The 20,819-nt window shown below is 38.7% G+C and overlaps 1 protein-coding gene across 1 annotated transcript in view; it reads left to right on the top strand.

Moving 5' to 3' along the window:
- SETBP1 (SET binding protein 1) overlaps positions 1 to 20,819 on the top strand; it is a 478,472-nt gene that overhangs the window by 327,214 nt on the left and 130,439 nt on the right. The window contains exon 5 of the mRNA XM_051969680.1: positions 3,881 to 7,358. Within this exon, the coding sequence (XP_051825640.1) occupies positions 3,881 to 7,358 (3,478 nt within the window). The remainder of the gene's footprint in view (positions 1 to 3,880; positions 7,359 to 20,819) is intronic.

Here is a 20,819-nt window from a genome sequence, read left to right as displayed (position 1 = left end):
GAGACAGAGACAGAATAGTAACACATCTATTTTATGGTTCCTATAAGGATCTAATGATAATGACATGTAAAGTACTTTGCAAATAATAAAATACTACATATTAAAGATAGCTAATAAAAACTAGTTGTTATTATTATTATTACTGATTTTTTTTCCTAGCTGCATAGAAAGAAACCTATATCTTCTCATCCTTTAAAAAAAAAAAAAACCCTCAGTGTAACTTACTCCCCTTAGCTGCATCCTAACTATTGTCCTATATCTCAAATCTCATTTTCTCAACCAAACTCTTTGAAAAAGTATTCTACACTGATTATCTCTTCTTTTCCTCCTTTCACTTTTCCTTCTGAACTCTCTAACATCTAGCTTCTGACCTTATCACTCAGCCAAAACTTTTCTCTCCAATGTAACCACTGTTCTCTTAATTACCAAATCTAATTACCTTTTCTTCACCTCCCTAGATCATTTGAAATGGTAACTATTTTCTCCTTGTAAATATCCCCTTCTTTTTATCTTTCAATGACTCTTTTCTCTGTTAGTTTTCCTATTTTCTTTCTGATCTCTCCTCTTGTTTGCATCCTCTTTGTCATTTGTCTCAATTGTAGATGTAGCCCAAGGCCTGTCTCAGACTTCTCTACAATCTCTTCATTAGTTCCCATGGGTTTAATTATCATCTCTGTGTGAATGACTCTCAGATCTCTACAGCCTACCCTAATCTATCTCCTGAGCAAAATAACATATCTCCAGCTACCTATTTTGGACACTTAAAATTCAATGATGTCTAAATATTCAAATATTTGATGATTCTGCATATTCAAAATAAAAATCATTATATTTCTCCCTAAATCCACCCTTATTCCAAAAGTTCTGTTTTGTTGTAAATACCCCAAACCTTTTTGTGTGTGTCACTTATATTGAAAAGGTCACTCTCATCAATTTCTCACTCACCATTTAATCCATATATTCAATCACATGTCAGTTCTCCCTTCACAACACATCCCATACCTCCCTGCCTTTCTTTCTACTCACACGGCCACCATGTTAGCTTTGTCTCATCATATCTTATATGGATGTTACTAGCCTTCTAACTGGTCTCCCTGACAAATGTCCTGCTTCTCAAAATCATCCTCCACAAAGTTGTCAGAGATGTTAATAAAACACAGGTTTAACTAAGTCATTCTCATGCTCAATCTGCTCTATTATCTTCCTTTCATTACCAGGATCAAAATATAGACTCCTATATTTAGCATTTAAACCCCATTCACATTCTGACTCCAGCCTACCTTACAGGCTAATTACATATTACTCCCTTTCATGCTTTCTATAGTCCAGCCAAGCTGGATTCCTTAGTTTTGTTCTCACCCACACTACACTCTGCCTTCATGTCTTTGTACTAGCTGTCTCTGATGCCTAGAATCCATTCCCTCCTCACCTCTGCCTCTTACAACACTCAGCTTCCTTCAAAGCACAGCTCAGCATCCATTCATCTTCTTTTCCTGTTCAGTCGTGTCCGACTCTTTGTGACCCCATTTAGGGTTTTCTTGGGAAAGATACTATAGTAGTTTGCCATTTCCTTCTCCATCTCATTCTACCGATGAGGAAACTGAGGCAAATAGGGTTATATGATTTGCCTAGGTCACACAAAGTATCTGAGGTCAGGATTCAGGAAGATGTTTTCCAGGCTTCAGTCCAGGCACTTTAGCCTTTGCCACAATTCATCTCTTACATGAGGCCTTTGCTGATATTTCCTGCTACTACTGTCCCCATCCCTTCCTCTAAAAAAAAAAAATCAACTTATTTTCCTACACATGTATTTGTTTTATATGGTGATAAAATGTTTAATCCTTAAGGTCAGTGACAATTTTGTTTTGGGATATCTGCAGTGCCTTGTGTATGCCTTGCATAGAGTAGAGATTTTATAAATCCTTCTAGTACCTGTACAAACACCCAGATAAGAAGCATATTATTCAGGAATTTCAAGAACAGGTGTATCCATAATGCAGAAAATGCAAGTCCCCAAAACTGCTAACCTGAGTTTATCCTATGGGACACAGTAGGTATACCAGAAGTTTCAGTAAAATTTTAAGTGTGTGTGTGTGTGTGTGTGTGTGTGTGTGTGTGTGTGTGTGTGTGTATAATCAACCTCACAAGATTCAGTACCTCAAACACTCTTAATGTCTTTTAAGTTTCCAGAATGATTAACTATAATTTGACCAAAACATTCTTGCCAAGGTTTTTGCTCCAATGGGTAGTTTTAGTTTCTTTCTGGAAAATCTTCAAAAAACTCTAATCTTGAAAGTTGTCTCCCATTAGGACTTCTTCCTCCTGCCCTGACTTGTTTGTTGTTTTGTTTTTTTTCTCTCCAGTCCTGTCCCTTCTAGCTAAGGTGTTCCCTGATCTTAGCATAGGTTTACTCACCTGTAAAATGAGGGAATTGTAATAGGAAAAGAAAAACCAACATTCAAACCTTTACCAGAACCATTTTATTCTGTGATCATTTCTTAATTGATTAATTTCTTAATTTAATTCTTAAATCTTTGAACCTTTGATTATATCTTATGACTATATTTTTAGTCCCCCACTTTGGGGGGAACACATTCTTTAAATTTTTTACCAACAATCTAAAATAAAGTTTTGCTATTTTTATTGTTTTATAAGTATGGGTGGATTATGTGTGTGTGTTTAATGAGAACATTAAAAGCTGTCCCCTGGTTCTAGCATTCGTGAACCTGGTGAATAAGTTTGCATTCATTTACTCTATTATATCGATTCTATTTTCCTCACCCTTGAATGTTCAGCTGACCTCTGTCTTTCTGTCCAAGGAAGCTTCTGAAGTCCCAAAGTGGTTCTGTCAGGGGTAGACTTGGGATGAAGCCGAGCTGGCAAAATTCCAAGGCAGTATCCCAAGAGGGATATTGATTTTCCTAGAACACTATATTCCCAGGGTGTGCCTCAGAATATGAAGAACCCCCTATGGTACTATAAGAAATTGTCTTAAGAGGTTAAAGGATCCCCATTAGAAGTGAATTACAGTAATTATTTTCTTATAAAAATATAATTATTAATGTTAATAGCTTATAGAGTATATTACCATTTACAGCACTCTATGGGTGTGGGGTATAGGATCTAAAATAAAACCTTATGTTGGAATGATGAGTGGTTGAAAACTCCCATTTTTTCTTCTCTTTCCATTATTTTTTGTCCTCTAATGGTCCCCTCCTGTTCCATGAGTGGGAGACTCTGGCTGTATTTCTAGATTTCAGATCCTAGAATTTTTTTGCATTATAAAGAATGCTTGCTTAATGAGTTATGATACCAGCACTTCAGTGAAATATGAATAATATTGTGATCTACAAAACATTGAGGAAAAGTTGAAGAAGGGAAAGAAGTACATTTTAGGAGGATATTGGGGGAAAAGGAGGAAGGTATCCATGGTAGATATGAAAGAACCATAAACTAAGAGTCAGAAAACCCAGACTCTAGTCCCTGCTTTGCTATTAAACAACTATGTGTGACCTTGGGCAGAACCTTATTTTACCTGGGCTTCCTCATCTGTAAAATGAATAATTTATACTAAATGGCTTTTAAAGTCTATTTTAGCCCTAACATTCTATAATTCTATTTTAAACTTAAACTAGTTAGACTATGATTCTGTTTTATTTGAAAGCAGGACTTTGAGATTAGATCCCATTTAAGGTTCATTTGAGAACAGTGTTAATATAGTTTTATCACTGCAGTTTAAGGAACCCTTATAAAATGGCTCGGAGTTAGAAGTTGTTAAAGTAATCATTTGCCTCTAACTTTCAGATAATTAAGAGCCTCAACATTAACTTTGTTAATGGTACCAAAGTACTCATCCCCCTCCTCCTTCTCTTTCTCTCAGGTTTATGAGAGGCCACAGAAACACTCAGCCCTTCACTATGATCCCAGCCTCCAACAGGACTTCACTGGAGATACCTTAAAACCAAAGCACCAGCAAAAAAGCAGCACCCAGAGCCACATAGATTGGTCTGCCAGCTCAGATAATGGGCCCGCCACTCAGAGTTCTTTTATTGGGACGGAGTCTAGTCGAGAAACTCCAGGCACTACTAAGATTCCAACCCTTGAGCCTCTGGCTTCCTTTGCCAAGTCCCAGGTGAAGAAAGGTAGTGTGAGCAGCACGTGGAGTCAGTTGTCTAGCAGTAGCAAAGATCTGCTTCTGGGTAATGTGGTCCCAGCCCCAAGCAACATCAGTTCACCAGTCCAGACCACCAGCTCTGCTGAGTGCAATGGACTTCCGCCCTTAGTAGACCAAGATGGAGGAGGATCAATGGATCCCCCAGATCCCCCTAGTGGAAACAGCAAGAAGAAATCAAGCAAGAAAGACTTAGTAAATCAAACCATACCAAACTCAGATCTGGACTGGGTCAAAAATGCCCAAAAAGCATTTGAGACCAAAACTCATGATAACTTGGAAGGAAAAAAGGAAGGCTACTCTACAGATAATATCCAAGAGGTATCACCAGCCAGGCAAAATGTGAGTTCCATTGGTAATCCTGAAAATGATATGAGTCATGTCCGGATTACTATTCCCATCAAGACTCCAACCCTGGACCCACCTAGCCATAAAAGGAAGAAAAGGCAGTCTATGAAAACAATAGTAGAAAAAATCATACCAGAGAAAGCCTTGGCTTCTGGAATTCCCATGAGCAGTGAAGTAGCTAGCAGGATTCTTTCTCACCCTGAAGGAAGCAAGAAGGATCCTCGTACTACCAAGCTTGCTAAAATTATGGAGAATGAGCCCTCCTCAGTTGTGCTGGAAGGTATTGGAAGTGCTGAAAAGGTTCTCTCAAGTAATGCGGCCAGACTGCGAAAAACTCCCCTGGTTATGAGTCCTCCATCATGCACAGATCCACCCCTCTCAAGCAAGCTGCCAGAAATTCAGCATCCTAAATTTGCCGCAAAACGGAGATGGACCTGCAGCAAACCAAAACCCACCAGTATGCTGCGAGAGTCAGCCATGACCACTTCTGAAAAACTCATGGTAGAGCCACCTTCCGCATATCCTATCACCCCATCTAGTCCTCTGTACACAAACACAGACAGTCTCACTGTGATTACACCAGTTAAAAAGAAAAGAGGACGACCAAAGAAACAGCCTCTACTCACTGTTGAGACTATTCATGAGGGAACTTCCACCAGCCCAGTCAGCCCAATAAGCCGGGAATTTCCTGGCACTAAGAAGAGGAAGAGAAGACGTAATTTGGCCAAACTGGCCCAGTTAGTGCCAGGAGAAGAAAAATCCATGAGCGAGATGAAATTCCACAAAAAAGTTGGAAAGCTTGGTGTACTGGACAAGAAGACCATCAAGACCATCAACAAGATGAAGACCCTTAAGAGGAAAAACATCTTGAATCAGATCTTGTCCTGCTCCAGCAACATTGCCTTGAAGGCAAAAGTACCACCCCAGACCACTCCTGCAGGAGCAGCCATTGACAGCAGACTGGGTAAGCAGATTAATGTCAGCAAGAGAGGGACCATCTACATTGGCAAAAAGAGGGGCAGAAAACCTAGGGCAGAGCTGCAGCCCCCATCTGAAGAACCTAAGACAGCCATCAAACACCCAAGGCCTGTTTCCAGCCAGCCGGATATTCCAGCCGTGCCTTCCAACTTTCAGTCACTTGTGGCATCTTCACCAGCAGCTATGCACCCACTTTCCACGCAGTTAGTCGGGTCTAATGGCAACCTGAGCCCCGCCAGCACTGAAATCAATTTTTCAGAGTTGAAAACTATGCCAAATCTTCAGCCCATCGGTGCTCTTCCTACCAAAACCCAGAAAGGATTACACAGCGGAACCTGGAAACTGTCACCTCCCAGGTTGATGGCCAACTCCCCTTCACACCTCTGCGAGATTGGGTCCCTGAAGGAAATCACACTGTCTCCTGTGAGTGAGTCACATAGTGAGGAGACCATCCCTAGTGACAGTGGCATTGGGACGGACAACAACAGCACATCTGATCAAGCCGAGAAGAGTTCAGAATCCCGCCGGCGGTACTCTTTTGACTTCTGCTCTTTGGACAATCCAGAGGCCATCCCATCTGACACCAGCACAAAGAACCGACATGGCCACCGGCAGAAGCATCTCATCGTGGACAATTTCCTTACCCATGAAAGCATTAAGAAGCCAAAGCACAAGCGGAAAAGGAAAAGCCTGCAGAACCGTGACAACCTCCAGTTCCTTGCGGACCTAGAAGAGCTTATCAACAAGTTCCAGATGTTCAGGATCTCCCACCGGAGTTACACATTCTATCATGAGAACCCATATCCCAGTATTTTTAGAATCAACTTTGATCACTATTACCCGGTGCCATATATACAGTATGACCCCTTGCTCTATCTTCGAAGGACCTCAGATATGAAGTCCAAGAAGAAGCGTGGTAGGCCTGCCAAAACCAATGACACCATGACAAAGGTGCCTTTTTTACAGGGGTTCAGCTACCCTATCCCCAGTGGAAGTTACTATGCACCCTATGGAATGCCTTACACATCAATGCCTATGATGAACCTTGGTTATTATGGTCAGTACCCAGCTCCTTTGTACCTATCCCACACTCTTGGCACAGCTTCTCCATTTATGAGGCCATCAGTGCCGCCTCCCCAGTTCCATGCCAGCTCCCATGTGAAGATGTCCAGCACTGCTAGACACAAAACAAAGCATGGGGTACACTTGCAGTCAGCTGTGGGCATGGGTCTTGGAGACTTACAGCCCTCTCTCAATCCCCCAAAGGTGGGAAGTGCTGGGTTATCCAGTGGTCGCCTCCACAAAAGGAAACATAAACACAAACACAAGCACAAGGAGGACCGAATCCTGGGGACCCATGATGACCTGAGTGGTCTCTTTGCAGGCAAATCCACAGGCTTCTCTAGCCATGTGTTGAGCGAACGGCTGAGCAGTGCTGACAAAGACCTCCCCATGGTGAGCGAGAAGAGTAGGCATAAGGAGAAACAGAAGCACCAACACAGCGAGGTCAGCCACAAAGCTTCCAAGAGTAACTTTGAGGTTGATACCCTGTCGACCCTGTCACTCTCTGATGCCCAACAGTGGACACAGGTGAAGGAAAAAGGAGACACTAGTGGAGAACCTGCTGACTCCTGTTCTAAGAAGTTCTCCAGCAGCAGCAGTGGAGAGAGCAGCAGCACGAGGCCAGAGACCTTGGATGTGTTTGGCAATATGAACACGTTGAATGACAAATGGGACAGTGAAGTGAGTGGGAGTAAAAGAAGGAGCTTTGAAGGTTTTGGAACATACAGGGAAAAGGACATCCAAGCCTTCAGAATGAATCGAAAGGAAAGAAGCACCTACGACTCCTCAGTGTCTCCAGGTAAGTTCATGGTTCAGAATGTCCTAAATGCAGGAGATATTGCCCACCACAGACATCTTATTTAAAGTCTAAGTCAATTCCTTACTTCCTAGGCTTTGAACATTAGAATTTCATCATATTCACTTTTTGTTTTTTTATGCTCACTGTTTGAAGTGTTGGATTCAAATGAAAGCCAGTTCCCTTTTAAGTTGGTTTAGTGATCACATAGCATTTCTGCTCGTAGTTCATTAAGCATCCATATATTCTCATGTGTAGTCTATTTGTTTTCTTAGGAAATTATTTGAGGTTCATGAGCCTTCAGGAGCTGTTAGGTTCTTAATTGCAAAAAACCATTGCTATCTTTGCTTTCTTGTCAGAGATGAAAGAAAGATGCAGGACATATATAGCCAGGGGGTGTGTATTGTCATTGATGAGGGGAGAAAAGAGAAACCTCCCCCAAAAAAACTGTAGATTTCTCGATTAGATTCTTAAAATGTCAGGATTCTTATTATCCTAGCAAAGAACATAGAGTTAACCTGAAATAGCTTCTTCCATGGTTGAGATTTCATTCAGGAATTCTCAGCAGATTAATTCTGATCAATCAGCAATTCATAGATCTCCACCTAGTGAGAACAAGGCTTTCACTCCTGAATACAGGACTTTCTTTTACCTCCCAGGTATTTAAAATGGTGGTAAGGCTCAAGGAAGATGGGGAAAATAGACCCGCACAGCATCCGAATCTCTCTGTGGAGCCTGTCTGCATTCAAAATTCTGCCTTACAAGAGCTATAGCAAGGGGATGAGGTTCATAATTCCTCTGTCTCTCTGATATTTTTAGGCAATAAGGAGAGAACATGGCTGGGGGAGAGGGAGATGTGTGTGTGTCTGTATGTCTGTGTATATGTGTGTCTGTGTTGGTGCCATAACTCCTTTCAACATGGCACTGTGAAAAGGATGCTTACTAAAATTCAAATCCTATCTCCATCACATCCTCCCTAAGTAACCTTATTTAATTTCTATTGGTACTGGTTTCTTCACATGTAAAATTGGAAGCTGGGGCTTGCTGGCCTTCATGTTTCTTTCCAGCACTAAATCTAGGATCGTCTGAACCTTCTTTTATCCTGAGGCATTTCCATTGGGGAGGGAAGTGCTGTTCAAAACTACTAAAGTTGATGTGCCATACCAACAGTTTTCATCCTAATCCTTCCTACTACTTGTGGCTTCCTAGCAGTGAGAAAAATTGTTCTGTCATTATCCAACTCTCCCATATTCCATCACCAAACTTTAGCCACCACCCTATCTCAAGTCTCCCACTTTCCTGTCAGTATCCCCTAAAAATCACTAGATGGGTTATAAGCCTTCCAAAGCAGAGCCCAGTAAGTAGTTCCTTTACACATAAAAAGTATAGAATCCCTGTCTTAAATGTCAAGGGAATTATAAAACCACAGTAATATACAACTCTACCCCAGAGCTTAGAATTAAAGGATCCTCTTCCCATACCTAAGATGCAGAAGGATAGGAGGAGGATACAAATTCTTGAGGCGGCATGGGCTTTCTTATCCATTTCTTCTCATATTCCTCCTTAGCAATGAATAATTATACATATAAAATATACAGAAACTGTCCATTGATGAATAAATTAGATATTTTCCAAGCTAGCATATTTCAGAGAGACGTATTCATGAGTCATCATTTAAGGAAGGTTCATAGTTCCCCTTCAAATCTCTATCCCAATATGGGATTTGTAATGGTCATGGTCTCTTGGGTTAATGAAGAAGACCAATCAGCAGTCCTGTCCTTTTGGATATGTTGTAGGAGATAAAATGATCCAAATTTCATTTCCCCCACCTCCACCCAAAGTCAATTGGCAAGTCTGTTTTTAACTTTTATTGGCTTTTCTTATGCATCTTCAGTATCATGCAGTCTGAATGGTGAAGCCTAGCCTGAGAAAGGTGATAAATTAACCCTAAGCCCAAGCCATGTTCCTGATTTCTCTTTCATCCTGACAGAGCTGAATCTTGGGACCTCACCTCGCCAGGAGCAGAGTTGGTTCACATTTCTGCATTTTCTGAGCTTTAGTTAGATGAAAAATGTTGTCACGGTTTTACTCAGAAGCATCAACAAACAAAAACATTACTTACTAGTCAGAAAATAAGAAAGTAGGGCAGCCAAGGGGGTCCTGTCACCATGATCACACATTAAAGAAACAATCTGATTAATATTTTCCTAAACCAGACTGTGTTATTCTGGAGTTGTTTGAGCTTCAATAAATTGTCCAGTTACATTCAGCTCCTGTTATTTTTAGGGCCTTACAGTTGGCTTCTAGTCTTGCCATAATGCTTTCCTTATATTTTCATTTATATGGCTCTGGTGACATTTTCCTCCAAAGTACCTTCACATCTGTTCTTTTCCTTGATCTTCACACTAGCCCAGTAAGACAGAAAAGGCAGCAGTATGGATAATGGTAGGATTGGGAATCATGAGAACTGGGTTCTAGTTTCTACTCTTAAATTACTATTTTAATTAAATTCATATTTAATAAATTATTAACTATTAAATTATCAGCAAACATCATGGCAGAGTGGTTAGAACTTTGGAGTTTTAAACTCTGGGTTTCAATCTCACCAGAAATATTTACTAGCTGGTCAAACCTGAGTAAATAGCTTAAATTCTGAGTCATGCTTTCCTTTTCTATAATATCACCAGTCTCATAGGATTTTTGTGTGGCTCAAATGAGATAACATATCTAAAGTACTTCTCAAACCTTAAGATTATTATTGTTAGCTGTGTCTGACCTCAGGAAAGACTCTTTTTCTGGGCCTCAAATTCTTTCTCTGTAAAATGAGAGGTTGGAGCTAAATGACTCCCAAGTTCCCATACTATCTCTCAAGCTCAATGATTTTTTTTCATCTTTATTTTATCCTCTAAAAAAACTGAGACTTAAACAATTGATGTAACTTAACCAGTGCCAAAAAATTAATCAGTTACAAAGTCAGCACCAGAAAGAATCAAACTCCCAAGTCAGTGTTCTTCCCACTGTCTATTTCTTTCAAAAACATATTCACCCATCAAATTACTAGTCCTTCCCTAAGGTGGTTGAACAGTGATTATACAACTGATCAAGAGAAGTAGAGTAATTAAGAAGACATTCTGTTACTTAATCCAATACCAATGTAGAATCATTCCTTACAGCCCAATCTTATCTAAATGTCAATCCTTTAATGTCTCCAGTGATATCTTCTGTTCTTTTTCTTACTGAGATTCAGTTTGCAAAATATTTGTGAAATATTTAACTATGTGTATAACATTATCTTAGTAAGTACAGTAAGTATAGTACCCATGTTTTAATAAATGTTGTTAACAGCCATTTAAGATCCGAGCTATTTTCTTTTTCCTTTGTTATCTCATTGCAACTTGATTCATTGATGCGCTCATTCCACTTCTTGCCTTCATCCTTGATTGCTCCTAAACATTCTGTTGCATCCAGAGCATCAAAAAATGGTCTTTAATAAATCCTGGAACCAGATGTCAGCTACCAAAGTCACTACCCTAGTGACCCAGTAATACTTGAGGAGGATTCACCTAAAATATATGTTCCCGTGAATGCTATCTTTTGGTAGAGATATGAAGCAATTAAGATTAGACTTTGCTTACATAAAACCCTTCCTATCCATGGATGATTTGATCTGTATGGAAGTTTTTGCCTTGACCAAAGTATGATGTGAGTGAAGATTTCAAATATAAACTGGTTCTCCTTTTCCATCTTCTCCTATTTCAGAGAAAGAGATATATATGCTACTTTCCCTCTGCCCTCATCCTTCTGTATTTGAATATTTGTTTTTCCATCAATTAGTTTCACATTAAAAGCATTGTAAAATTCTACCCTATGGAGGCCTAACTTTTTAAATGAACCAGGAGATGTGTCTGGTTACACCTCTGAGACACTTCTTTGGGATTGGGCTAGTGAAAGACACTATATAAATGTGAGTCATTATCATTATGAAGAAAGGAATTAGAGACCCCATTTAGCAATAGCAGCAGTTGCACACTTCATTTCCCCTTCAGCAGTCAGAAAATCATTTATTTCCCATCCCTCTGCCCCACCAGATGGCAAAATTATGTTTCTAGCCATCTCTTATCATATCTACAGTTTATACCTGTTCCATATATCAACACTTCCTCCTTCTTCTTGCTGCTTCTTTGTCTTCTTCCTCTCTCATGTATTGAAGGTGATAGTAGCTATTAGGATTTTTGGTGTAGTGTAAGCCTTTGGCTTACAGTACGCAGTCCTATAAATAGCCATTTATAGAATCAGACTGGGACTAAGGAATGAATAGAGGAGAACTGAATTACAGAATCTTAAAACTGGACTTTAGAGGTCAACTACTCCAACTTTTATTTAAGCCATTAGAGGAATCCCTCTAAAGCATCTCAGAGATACTATCTTTCATTTAGCTCACAGCAATGAACTTTTTATCACCAAATCAAAATGCGATCCTGGGTATTTTAGAGAAATCCCTCATAAGGATGCAAAAGAAGTTTTAATCATAATCTTTGTTTTTTTCAAATACTCATAGTCCCCATATAGCTTAACTAATAATTATGCAAATCTTCGCATGAATATCAGGCATGTGTTCTTCTTCAAACTAGTAGAAAGGGAACAAGCTTCTCTCAGATAAGGGAGAAGCCGTGAGCATGATAAATTTACTCACTTGTTAGTCACATGTGGATATTAAGCTAAGTGGTCAATATAATAATGTCCAAGTTTTTACTCAGATATTTGTGATCTACAAAATAATTTTGAGCTAACCTCAGAGATATTGGGAGCTGTTGAGTTGGGCCTTGTCTTTGCCTATTGGCAGATCTCATATGTTTGGAGGACTGAGGGAAGAGAGGAAACATCTAAACAACTGTTCCAAGGAAAGATTTATCTAGGATGACGAAAAGTCTTGAAATGCATGAAAACAATATGCCTCTGACAAAATATTGACTAAAAATGGATGAGAACGGAGAATAGGATTCATCTCCCAAAGTGGAAATTAACAAAATAAAAGAACAAAAAAGAAGAGGAGCACTGATTAAATTTAGCATGTTTCATTTTTTTTTTTCATCATGAAATCAGGAATCCTAAAATGAGTAACTGTGAGATCTATTCTGCATGCAGTCTCTTTAAGTGGAATAGATCTGAGGCCTAGTTGGAATTTGAGTTCTAATCTATGCTCTAAAATTTAAGAGCTATAATTTATAATTAGTCAAACCACTTACTTTCTCAAATCTTTAGTTACTTCATCTTAAAAAAAAAAGTAAATGATACAGTCACATGGGTTTGTGTAAGGAAAAAACTTCCTGCCAACTTGAGGAATCCACAAGTACAATGGGTAGCCTCAGGAAGGGATGGTATTCTTGTTTCTGAAGGTTTTTAGTCAGAGACTGGATGACTTCTTGGCTATATCTTATCTGCTATGCTTATTTAAGTTTATGTGGTCTCCATGCTGTCTTGTGACCATTGCAAGCCATATTACCTCCTTTTCTCTACTTATAAAATAAGGTTTGATCTTCATGATCTTATGATTCTTCTTGCCAGGTCTGATATTTTGTGATTCTTTAGATACCACACATACACACACATACACACACACACACACACACACACACACACACACACACACACATACACGGAGTAAAAGAGCAAAAGGAAAATTGGAAAGATGAATGGAGTAAGAGATATTAAACTGTATAGTACTTTTTTTCTATCATAAACTACTGTTAAAAATATCTCTCTGCCAAACATTTGGTTTCCATGCTATCTCTAGAAACTGTTATATCAGACTGAAGACCATTTTGGGGGTATCTACTGAAGAAGGCCTTTTCCTCCCTTCCCTGTCTTAACTATTTTACATACTTATTTGATCTTAAGATTCTATATAAAGCTCTTTTGGAAATCTAATATTTGTCAAATTAAATTTTGTAAATCATAACTTGGGGAACATGAAACAAATTGTATTGTCTTGGATATGTTGAAGACAGTGATCAAGAAATTTCACCTCCAGAGTATGGAGTCCCCAGGCCATTTATCTTCCCTAGTTTGGCACAGATTCTCAAGTTCTGTTGGAAGTTTTATTTAGACCACTACAGGAGTGGGGAAGTATGTACATTCTGGATTGGTGGTACAGAAACTGTGGTTTTGACAGACTTGGCTTGGCTATACCACTGAGACTTTCTTGGCTAAGGAAAGCAGCAATACTCACGGCTTCCCAAGAGTGGCCAGTCACAGGGCAGAGATAAGCAAAAGCATAGCTATGTGGAAAAAAGTTTGGACACACTACCTCTTCTCTCCAAAAGTGGACTATTGGGAGACACTGTGGAAAAGACTGGGAGAGAAGAATCTTTCTCAGGATGAAGCTACCTGGGGTGAAATCACCCTGCTGGATACCTTTGGCATACACTATGCTTTTCCCCAAATAGCTTTTAAATGCCAGTTGGCTGAAAGTAGTGTGTAGGAAGGAATAAAGAAACCAGAAAATCTCAGACTCTCCCAACTAGAAAAGACTTCAGAGGTGATTTAAATCCAACTCAAATCAAACAGGAACACCTTCTAAAACATCTCCAACAGCCAGGCATCAAACCTCCATTTGAATACTGCCACTCCACCCCAGTGATAGGGAATTCACTGCCTTAGAACATACCTTTTCACTTTTGGACTGCTCTCATTGTTAGGAAGTTTCCTCTTTTATCAAGCCAAAATGCATTCCAGGCTGTATTTTATATTTCTCTTGTTGCACTTTCTTCTCAATAAATATCCCTTTGTGAAAGCTTCCTATTCTGTGTAAGCAGAAGTCATCTTCCCTGACATAATGAATTATAGTCTTCCCAAGAGCTGTAGAAAAGAACGTTGTATTCCAACGTGATCGACACCTGAAGCTGAGTGAGAGACCCAAGATACAGCCCAGTTTTGTTTCACTTACAAATGGATACATCTTATCTTTCTACCTTCTTGTGGATCCCATCTTTATCCAAAAGCTCATAATGAAAGATGTCTAAAGACACATTCAAGGTGTAGCACTGTTTACTTACATTTGGTAGAGAGGAAGGTATTCTACATCCATGCTCTTTTTCCTTTCCTGTCAGCCACTATTCTAATCTTTTAGTTGTGATGCACTTCATTTACAAAGTTCCAACAAATCATCCAGGATATCTGTGAGGAAGAGCTCACCTTCAAAGAAGTCATAAATGGATGAATAGATGCATGGAAGAATGGTCAGATGAATGAGTGACTAAGGTTTAAATTCTAGCTATGTGCAAAAAAGTGTGCTAATTACTAAGGTTACAACCAGAAAAACAAGACAGTCCTTGTTCCCAGGGACCTCACTCTCTAATAAGGAAGACTTCCTAATAAGGAGACTTCATAGGTAGGTCAAATAGTATTCCTTAGGGTGCAGGAGCAAAGCAAATGGTAATGCATCTAGAGTATAATTTTCATTGAAAATATATGTGTAGATGTGCATATACATATATGTGTGTGTATACATATATATGTACACACACATTTACATATGTATATATATATATGAACCATTGACAGTACCAAGGGCATTGGTAGCAAGAGCTGCTTCCCACCTCCCCTTCCTGACTTTCCTCTCCCCCACTCACAGTCTTCAGGATCTGTGGTGCTAAAGAAGCAAGGGCATAGGTAGCAGAACTTGTAAAGCAGCTGCCAGATGCCATATCCACAAGGCTTTCTCCCCTGAACAAAGATTATGGGATTGAACTGGGAATAGAGTTTCTAGTTACAAGGATATCACTCCAGGGCTCTTGGATTTACTTTTCCAATAATGACAAGTGATCAGCTATTGATGGTGGGTTCAGTGGACCCCTTCTCCATAAATTTCTCTCCTCACTAAATATGGGGGCTAGGCACGTTTCCTTAGATAGAAAGGGAATATTTAGTTGAAATAGAAGGGGGAAATGCAGAGACCTAAAGGACACTGACTAATATATAAACAATAAACAAAACTTTCAAAGTTTTTTTTAAGGTAATGAAAAAATAACTTAATTAAGAAGACAAATTCTGTACACATGGAAAACTAATGAAAGAGCAGTATGAGAAACCTGTATCTTTTCAAAGAGAAAAATTATAAGCATCTTGTGAAGAAAAAAACTAATAAGTAAACTGTACCACTGTAGAAGAAAGGCCAAAATGGAGAAAGGTTCAACCATAAGGATTCAACAAGTCCTGACACGATAGGAGGAAGAAAGAGGGTCATTGGTTTGGGAGATTTTTTGTGGTTAACCAAATATATCTTTCTTCTGATCTCATCAGTTCTTGTCTAGCATGAACACCCTTTGGAGATGCTTGAATTATGCTGCTTATATTAGTATTTGTGCTCTTTAGAATCTCTACGTTAACTTGGTTTATGCCTCTTTTCAATTGGCCTTCCAGTTTCACAGCCCCTTTAGAAATGATGCTTTGTATATAGTACAATTCAGTAATTCTCACAATCTCCAGAAAGTAAACAAGGCAAAGGATGGGAAGTTGGTAGTGATAAAAACATTGTGCCTTTGTGATAGATGGAGAGTCAGAGAGCTTTGGGAGATAAACAATTTCCTTAAAGAGAAGTGAGAACCCTTACTTGGCACAGAATTTTGACTTTTCAAAATGTTTTTTTTAAAGTAGCATGTCTCATTTCATGTCTATAATTATCCTTGAGGCAGGTAGACCAGTGGTATTTTTATCTTTGGCAGATGAGAAACAAGTCAAATGACTTATCCACAAATTCATAACTAGGTAGTGATAGAATTCTCCCTATAATCTAGGTTTCTACACTCGTAAATCAGCATTATTTTCTTTAAAAATGTTTTATGGTGCTTTTTTAAAAAATGCCTTCTCTTCCCGATTCTTGGCCCCTTACCAAAAAACAAACTACAACCAAAAAAGACCCAATAACAACAACCTTGTAACAACATCAAATAACCATGTTAACCTCAGTTGGTTTATATGCACAATTCTGCACCCATTGTTCACACCTCTCTATAGAAAGAATAGTAAATATGTTTTATCATCCTTATAATCTTAGGTCTTTGCATTTAATTCCACTGTTTCATCTAAGAAGCAGTTCTTGTCCAAACTGTCAAATATGCCCACAACCAAAGTTAGGATTCTCGACTATTCTTCCAAGGTCTTCTATAGTATATTAGGTGGGATATTCTTTGTTTAGACTTTTTCAAAAGCATTTTATATCAAGTGAGAAGTTTTCTCCAGGTGTTCAGCAATCTCTAAAGTGAAGTTGTTTTCAGCTTAATGACAACCAGAGAGGCAAATTAGAAAAGAGATGAGTTTAAAGTCCATAAAAGCATGAAGGGAATGTCAGGGAAGATGTAACCCAAACTTATGCCCTGATCCTGTTATACTAGACTCATGGGAATACCACAATTACATTCATAGGGCTATAGAGCACTGGACCTGACCTCAGGAAAACCTGAGTTGAAATCTGGTCTCAAACACTTCTTAGTTACATAACCCTAGGCAAATCACTTAATGTCTACCTCAGTTTCCTCAACTGTTAAATGGTGATGAGAATAATAGCGTATAACTCTCAAGCTTATTGTTATGAGGTAATATTGTAAAGTGCCTAGCATAGTGCCTGGCACATATAAAGGTCTATATAAATGTTATTCCCTCCCATTCTTGAAACTAGAAACAGGTAATCTTAGGACATATCTAAATCTTACATTAAGAGTAAATTGTGGAAGTATTTATGCAGAAAGAGTAATATCTGACAAGTATAGCACCTTGAAGTTTACAAAACATTTAATATACATCATCTGTATATCAAATAATAAAATTGTTGTTATTGTTATTACTGTGAGATTTATATACCATTTTAAGAATTGCAAAGTACTTTATAAATGTATCATTTTATCTTCACACTATCACTAGAAGCTATATGTTATTATGAACTCTATTATTGGAATGCATGATCTCGGCCAAGAACCCGCAAAAGAGACTGAGAAGGTGTGGTCCAGTGCATAGCATAATAACCAGGAGAGAGCAGTGCCATTAAAATTAATTGTTCAAAGTGCATTTAAGAGGTGATAACACTATCTGGTAGTGGAGAGAGGTAAAAAATATCAGAATTGGGGAAAAAAAGGCCATCAGATGTGAGAATGATGAGATCTAGTAACTTTGGAGCAAGAGAATTGGAAGCTAGAGAGTGAGAAGAAAAGTGGAGTTAGCTAGTATAATCTCCCATACTTACTAGCTGTGTGATCTTTGTTAATACACTTTATTTCTGCTGCCTCGATTTCCTTATCTCATATGATCGTCTCAACAGGGATCATAATAATAACCTCCTTCCTGGTTTCCTATGAGGCTCAAACAAGATATCTGCATATTACTTAACAGAGTGCCTGGCACAAATGAAGTGTTTAATAAATGTATATTAACTAACAGAGCATCTTGTTAAGGAATTTCACCACAAAGAATAGGAGAGATATGAGATATCAGCTAATGTGGATAATAAGATTAAGTTAAGGCTTTTTAAAGATTAAGGAGACAGAGTATGTTGGTAGATAGACAACATGGAACACACCAAAAAATAGAAAAAGAATGAAGATTTTTTAAAAAATGATTTTTTCTGATATATGAAACTTTTGCCAGCACAAGCCAATCCTTTCTCTTCAACATACATTCAAAGAGTTGCCTAGAATATTGAAAAATTAAGTGACATACAGAAGAAGGACTTGAATCCGGATAGCTCCACTCCTCAAAGGCTGACTCTGTGCACACTGCTTCTTGAAGTCTTAGTGTCTTATACTTCCTTGTATCAATCATACCTAATATAATGCCAGCATGCAGTCACACTTTATTATTTCAAGAACCAGTGATTTTTACCTGTGTGATACTGCTTTCTTTAATGCAGATGGCAGAAGTCTACCAAGCCTTACTAAATAATGAACTCTTGTGTATGTGATATATGTGTGTACACACACACACAACCACACAAACACACTTGCCTGGTTCCAAACCTCTGGTGCTTAGCCACTTAGCAGGACTTTTTCTCAGACCACAGAAACATAACCCCAAACCAGGTCTGTAGCTCATAGGCTTCTCAGATCAGTAGGATCTGTTAAAATCTGTGGTTTAATGATATAGAAATCAAGAGCCAGTAATCCCCTCTATGCGATAATGAAACATTGGATAAGGATGTTAGTAAAGAGCCTTACTATGGAATGAACTTCCTACTTGTGAATGGTTGTTGATTACTCCCTGTCATACTTTCTATCCCAGCCTCACCTGAGGGAATCTGACACATTAGTCAAATGTTTGTGTCATTTTAGTTTCCTAGAATCTAGATCTATATAGATTTTTTGAAGTATGTTAATTTTATAAATTATATTATTTTTAAAGTATGTTTATTTTATAAATTACATTAAAATTATATTATTAGCCATTCCCTTTCCTTTGTATAATGATATATGTGTGTCTTACAATGTGAGCCAGTAGTCATTTGGCATAAGGGGAAGTCCCCTGATTGGATTTATAATGAAAGACATAGTTCAAATTCTAGCCTTGACTCTCATGGTCTATGCAACCTCAAACAAGTCACTCTATCTCAAGAGACTTAGATTTTCTCACATGAGCTGGGATGTGTATATGTCAGGGAGTGAGGGAAGGGAAGAGATTGGACTAGATAATAAAGTCCCTTATAGTTCTAAATGTATAATTGCAACAAGTGGCACAGTTTAATTCAGAGCACATGCACGCATGCGCGTACACACACACACACACACACACACACACACACACACACACACATACTGCCCTCCTGTAGCCCATAATACTTCCAAGTAACCAGAGCCAGATTAAGTGTCATTGAGAAATATTTAACAAAATAAATACAAATAAAATAAAATCTAGATATTGTTAGTATTTGGTTTTCTAAATCAGTATGTGTACCACAGGGCCATTACCTACTGGTTACTGGTCATTTCCTTCCATGTGATCATAGGTAAGTAATTTAATCACTCAGAGCTTCAATTCCTTTTTGTGTAAAAAGAGCACTTGAGTACCTAGATTTGAATTCTGACAATTTTTGATCATCAAAGTAATCTTTGAGCTAGTATAGAGGGTATGTATTATTATCTCTACTTTACATAGGAGGAAACTGATGCTCTTAAAGAATAAATAATTACCCTGAGATTATATAGCTAGGAAATGGCAGTTATGACTAAGCTAGATCTTCCGACTTCAGCTTCATCAAGTCATAGGAGACAGATGGCTCAGTGGATAGAGTGCTGGATCTGGAATTAGGAAACTCCTTTTCATGAGTTCAAATGTGGCCTCAGACACTTACTAGCTGGGTGACTCTGGAGAAATCACTTAACACTTAATACACTGGAGAGCAAAATGGCAAACCACTATAGAATCCTTGCCAAGAAAACTACACCAGAATAATGGTTGGGCTCCACTGAAGAACAACATTTGAAAGGGACTTTATGATTCCCTCCATTTGTAGCCTGGGAAAGTTAAATGATCCTACTGAGGCAGGATTTGATCTTAGGGGTTTCCGACTCTACATCTAGCCCTCTCCACTGAACCACCTGATTGAGGAACCTTTTCACCATCAGCTCCATCTTCTTTTTACTTTGGTGAGCTCTCCTTCCCTTTTTTTCTTTTGCCATCACAAGCAGTTGTTACTTCTTATCTTTCACCTCTTTTTCCCAATAGAATAGTCGCCTGTGCTTTCTTTAGTTTTTGCCACCACCCAAACAGTGACATAAATGTAAAAACAAACTTGGGATCAATTGGACATGGAAATTTTCCTGATTTCCAGTCTGTTCTACTTAAGTAAACCTCAGAAACCACTCTCTACAATCCTTACAACCTCAAGGCATTGACCAGAAAATGGGCAGAGTCTCTGACCATTTGAGAGGCTGCAAGGAATGTGCTCAAAAGTCAGTAGCATGTCTTTGTAGGATGGCCCCGACAGTGGGAGAGGCTGTGAGCAATCTAGAGGAACTGAACCACAACTCCACCTCCAAAGCTTAAAATACAAACAGCCAGTTCTTCCCCTGAAGCAAACCAAGTGACATCATCCTCTTGGAGGTGAGGGCTGATTGTGTGTCATTCTGTTGATAAACCATGGGAGAAAACAGGATCCAAAAGCTAGAACAGCATTCTTGCTCAGAATTGGTTTTAAGTGCAGATAGATTTAGGAGCAGGATTGGGGAGGAGGGGAGGAGTATCTTTTCAATTGTTCCTTGGAAAATGCTACCCAGATCCACCATCCATGCAACCTCAAGTTCCCATTCTGTGATTCTGTGAGGCATTAGATTAGTATTTAGAACTTTAGAGCTGGGGAGGAGGGGAAGGGGCAAGCTAGTGAATACTTATAACAAAGAACCATAGAAAAGAAAGGCAAATTTGTACTCCAAGAAAAGTGAGCAGACTGGGAGACTAAAACTCAATATATTAGAACTGGAA

Source organism: Antechinus flavipes, chromosome 1 (genome assembly GCF_016432865.1).
Source record: "Antechinus flavipes isolate AdamAnt ecotype Samford, QLD, Australia chromosome 1, AdamAnt_v2, whole genome shotgun sequence".
NCBI lineage: Eukaryota > Metazoa > Chordata > Mammalia > Dasyuromorphia > Dasyuridae > Antechinus > Antechinus flavipes.
Note: the sequence above shows the minus strand (reverse complement) of the source record. Positions and strands in the feature narration are given on the sequence as shown.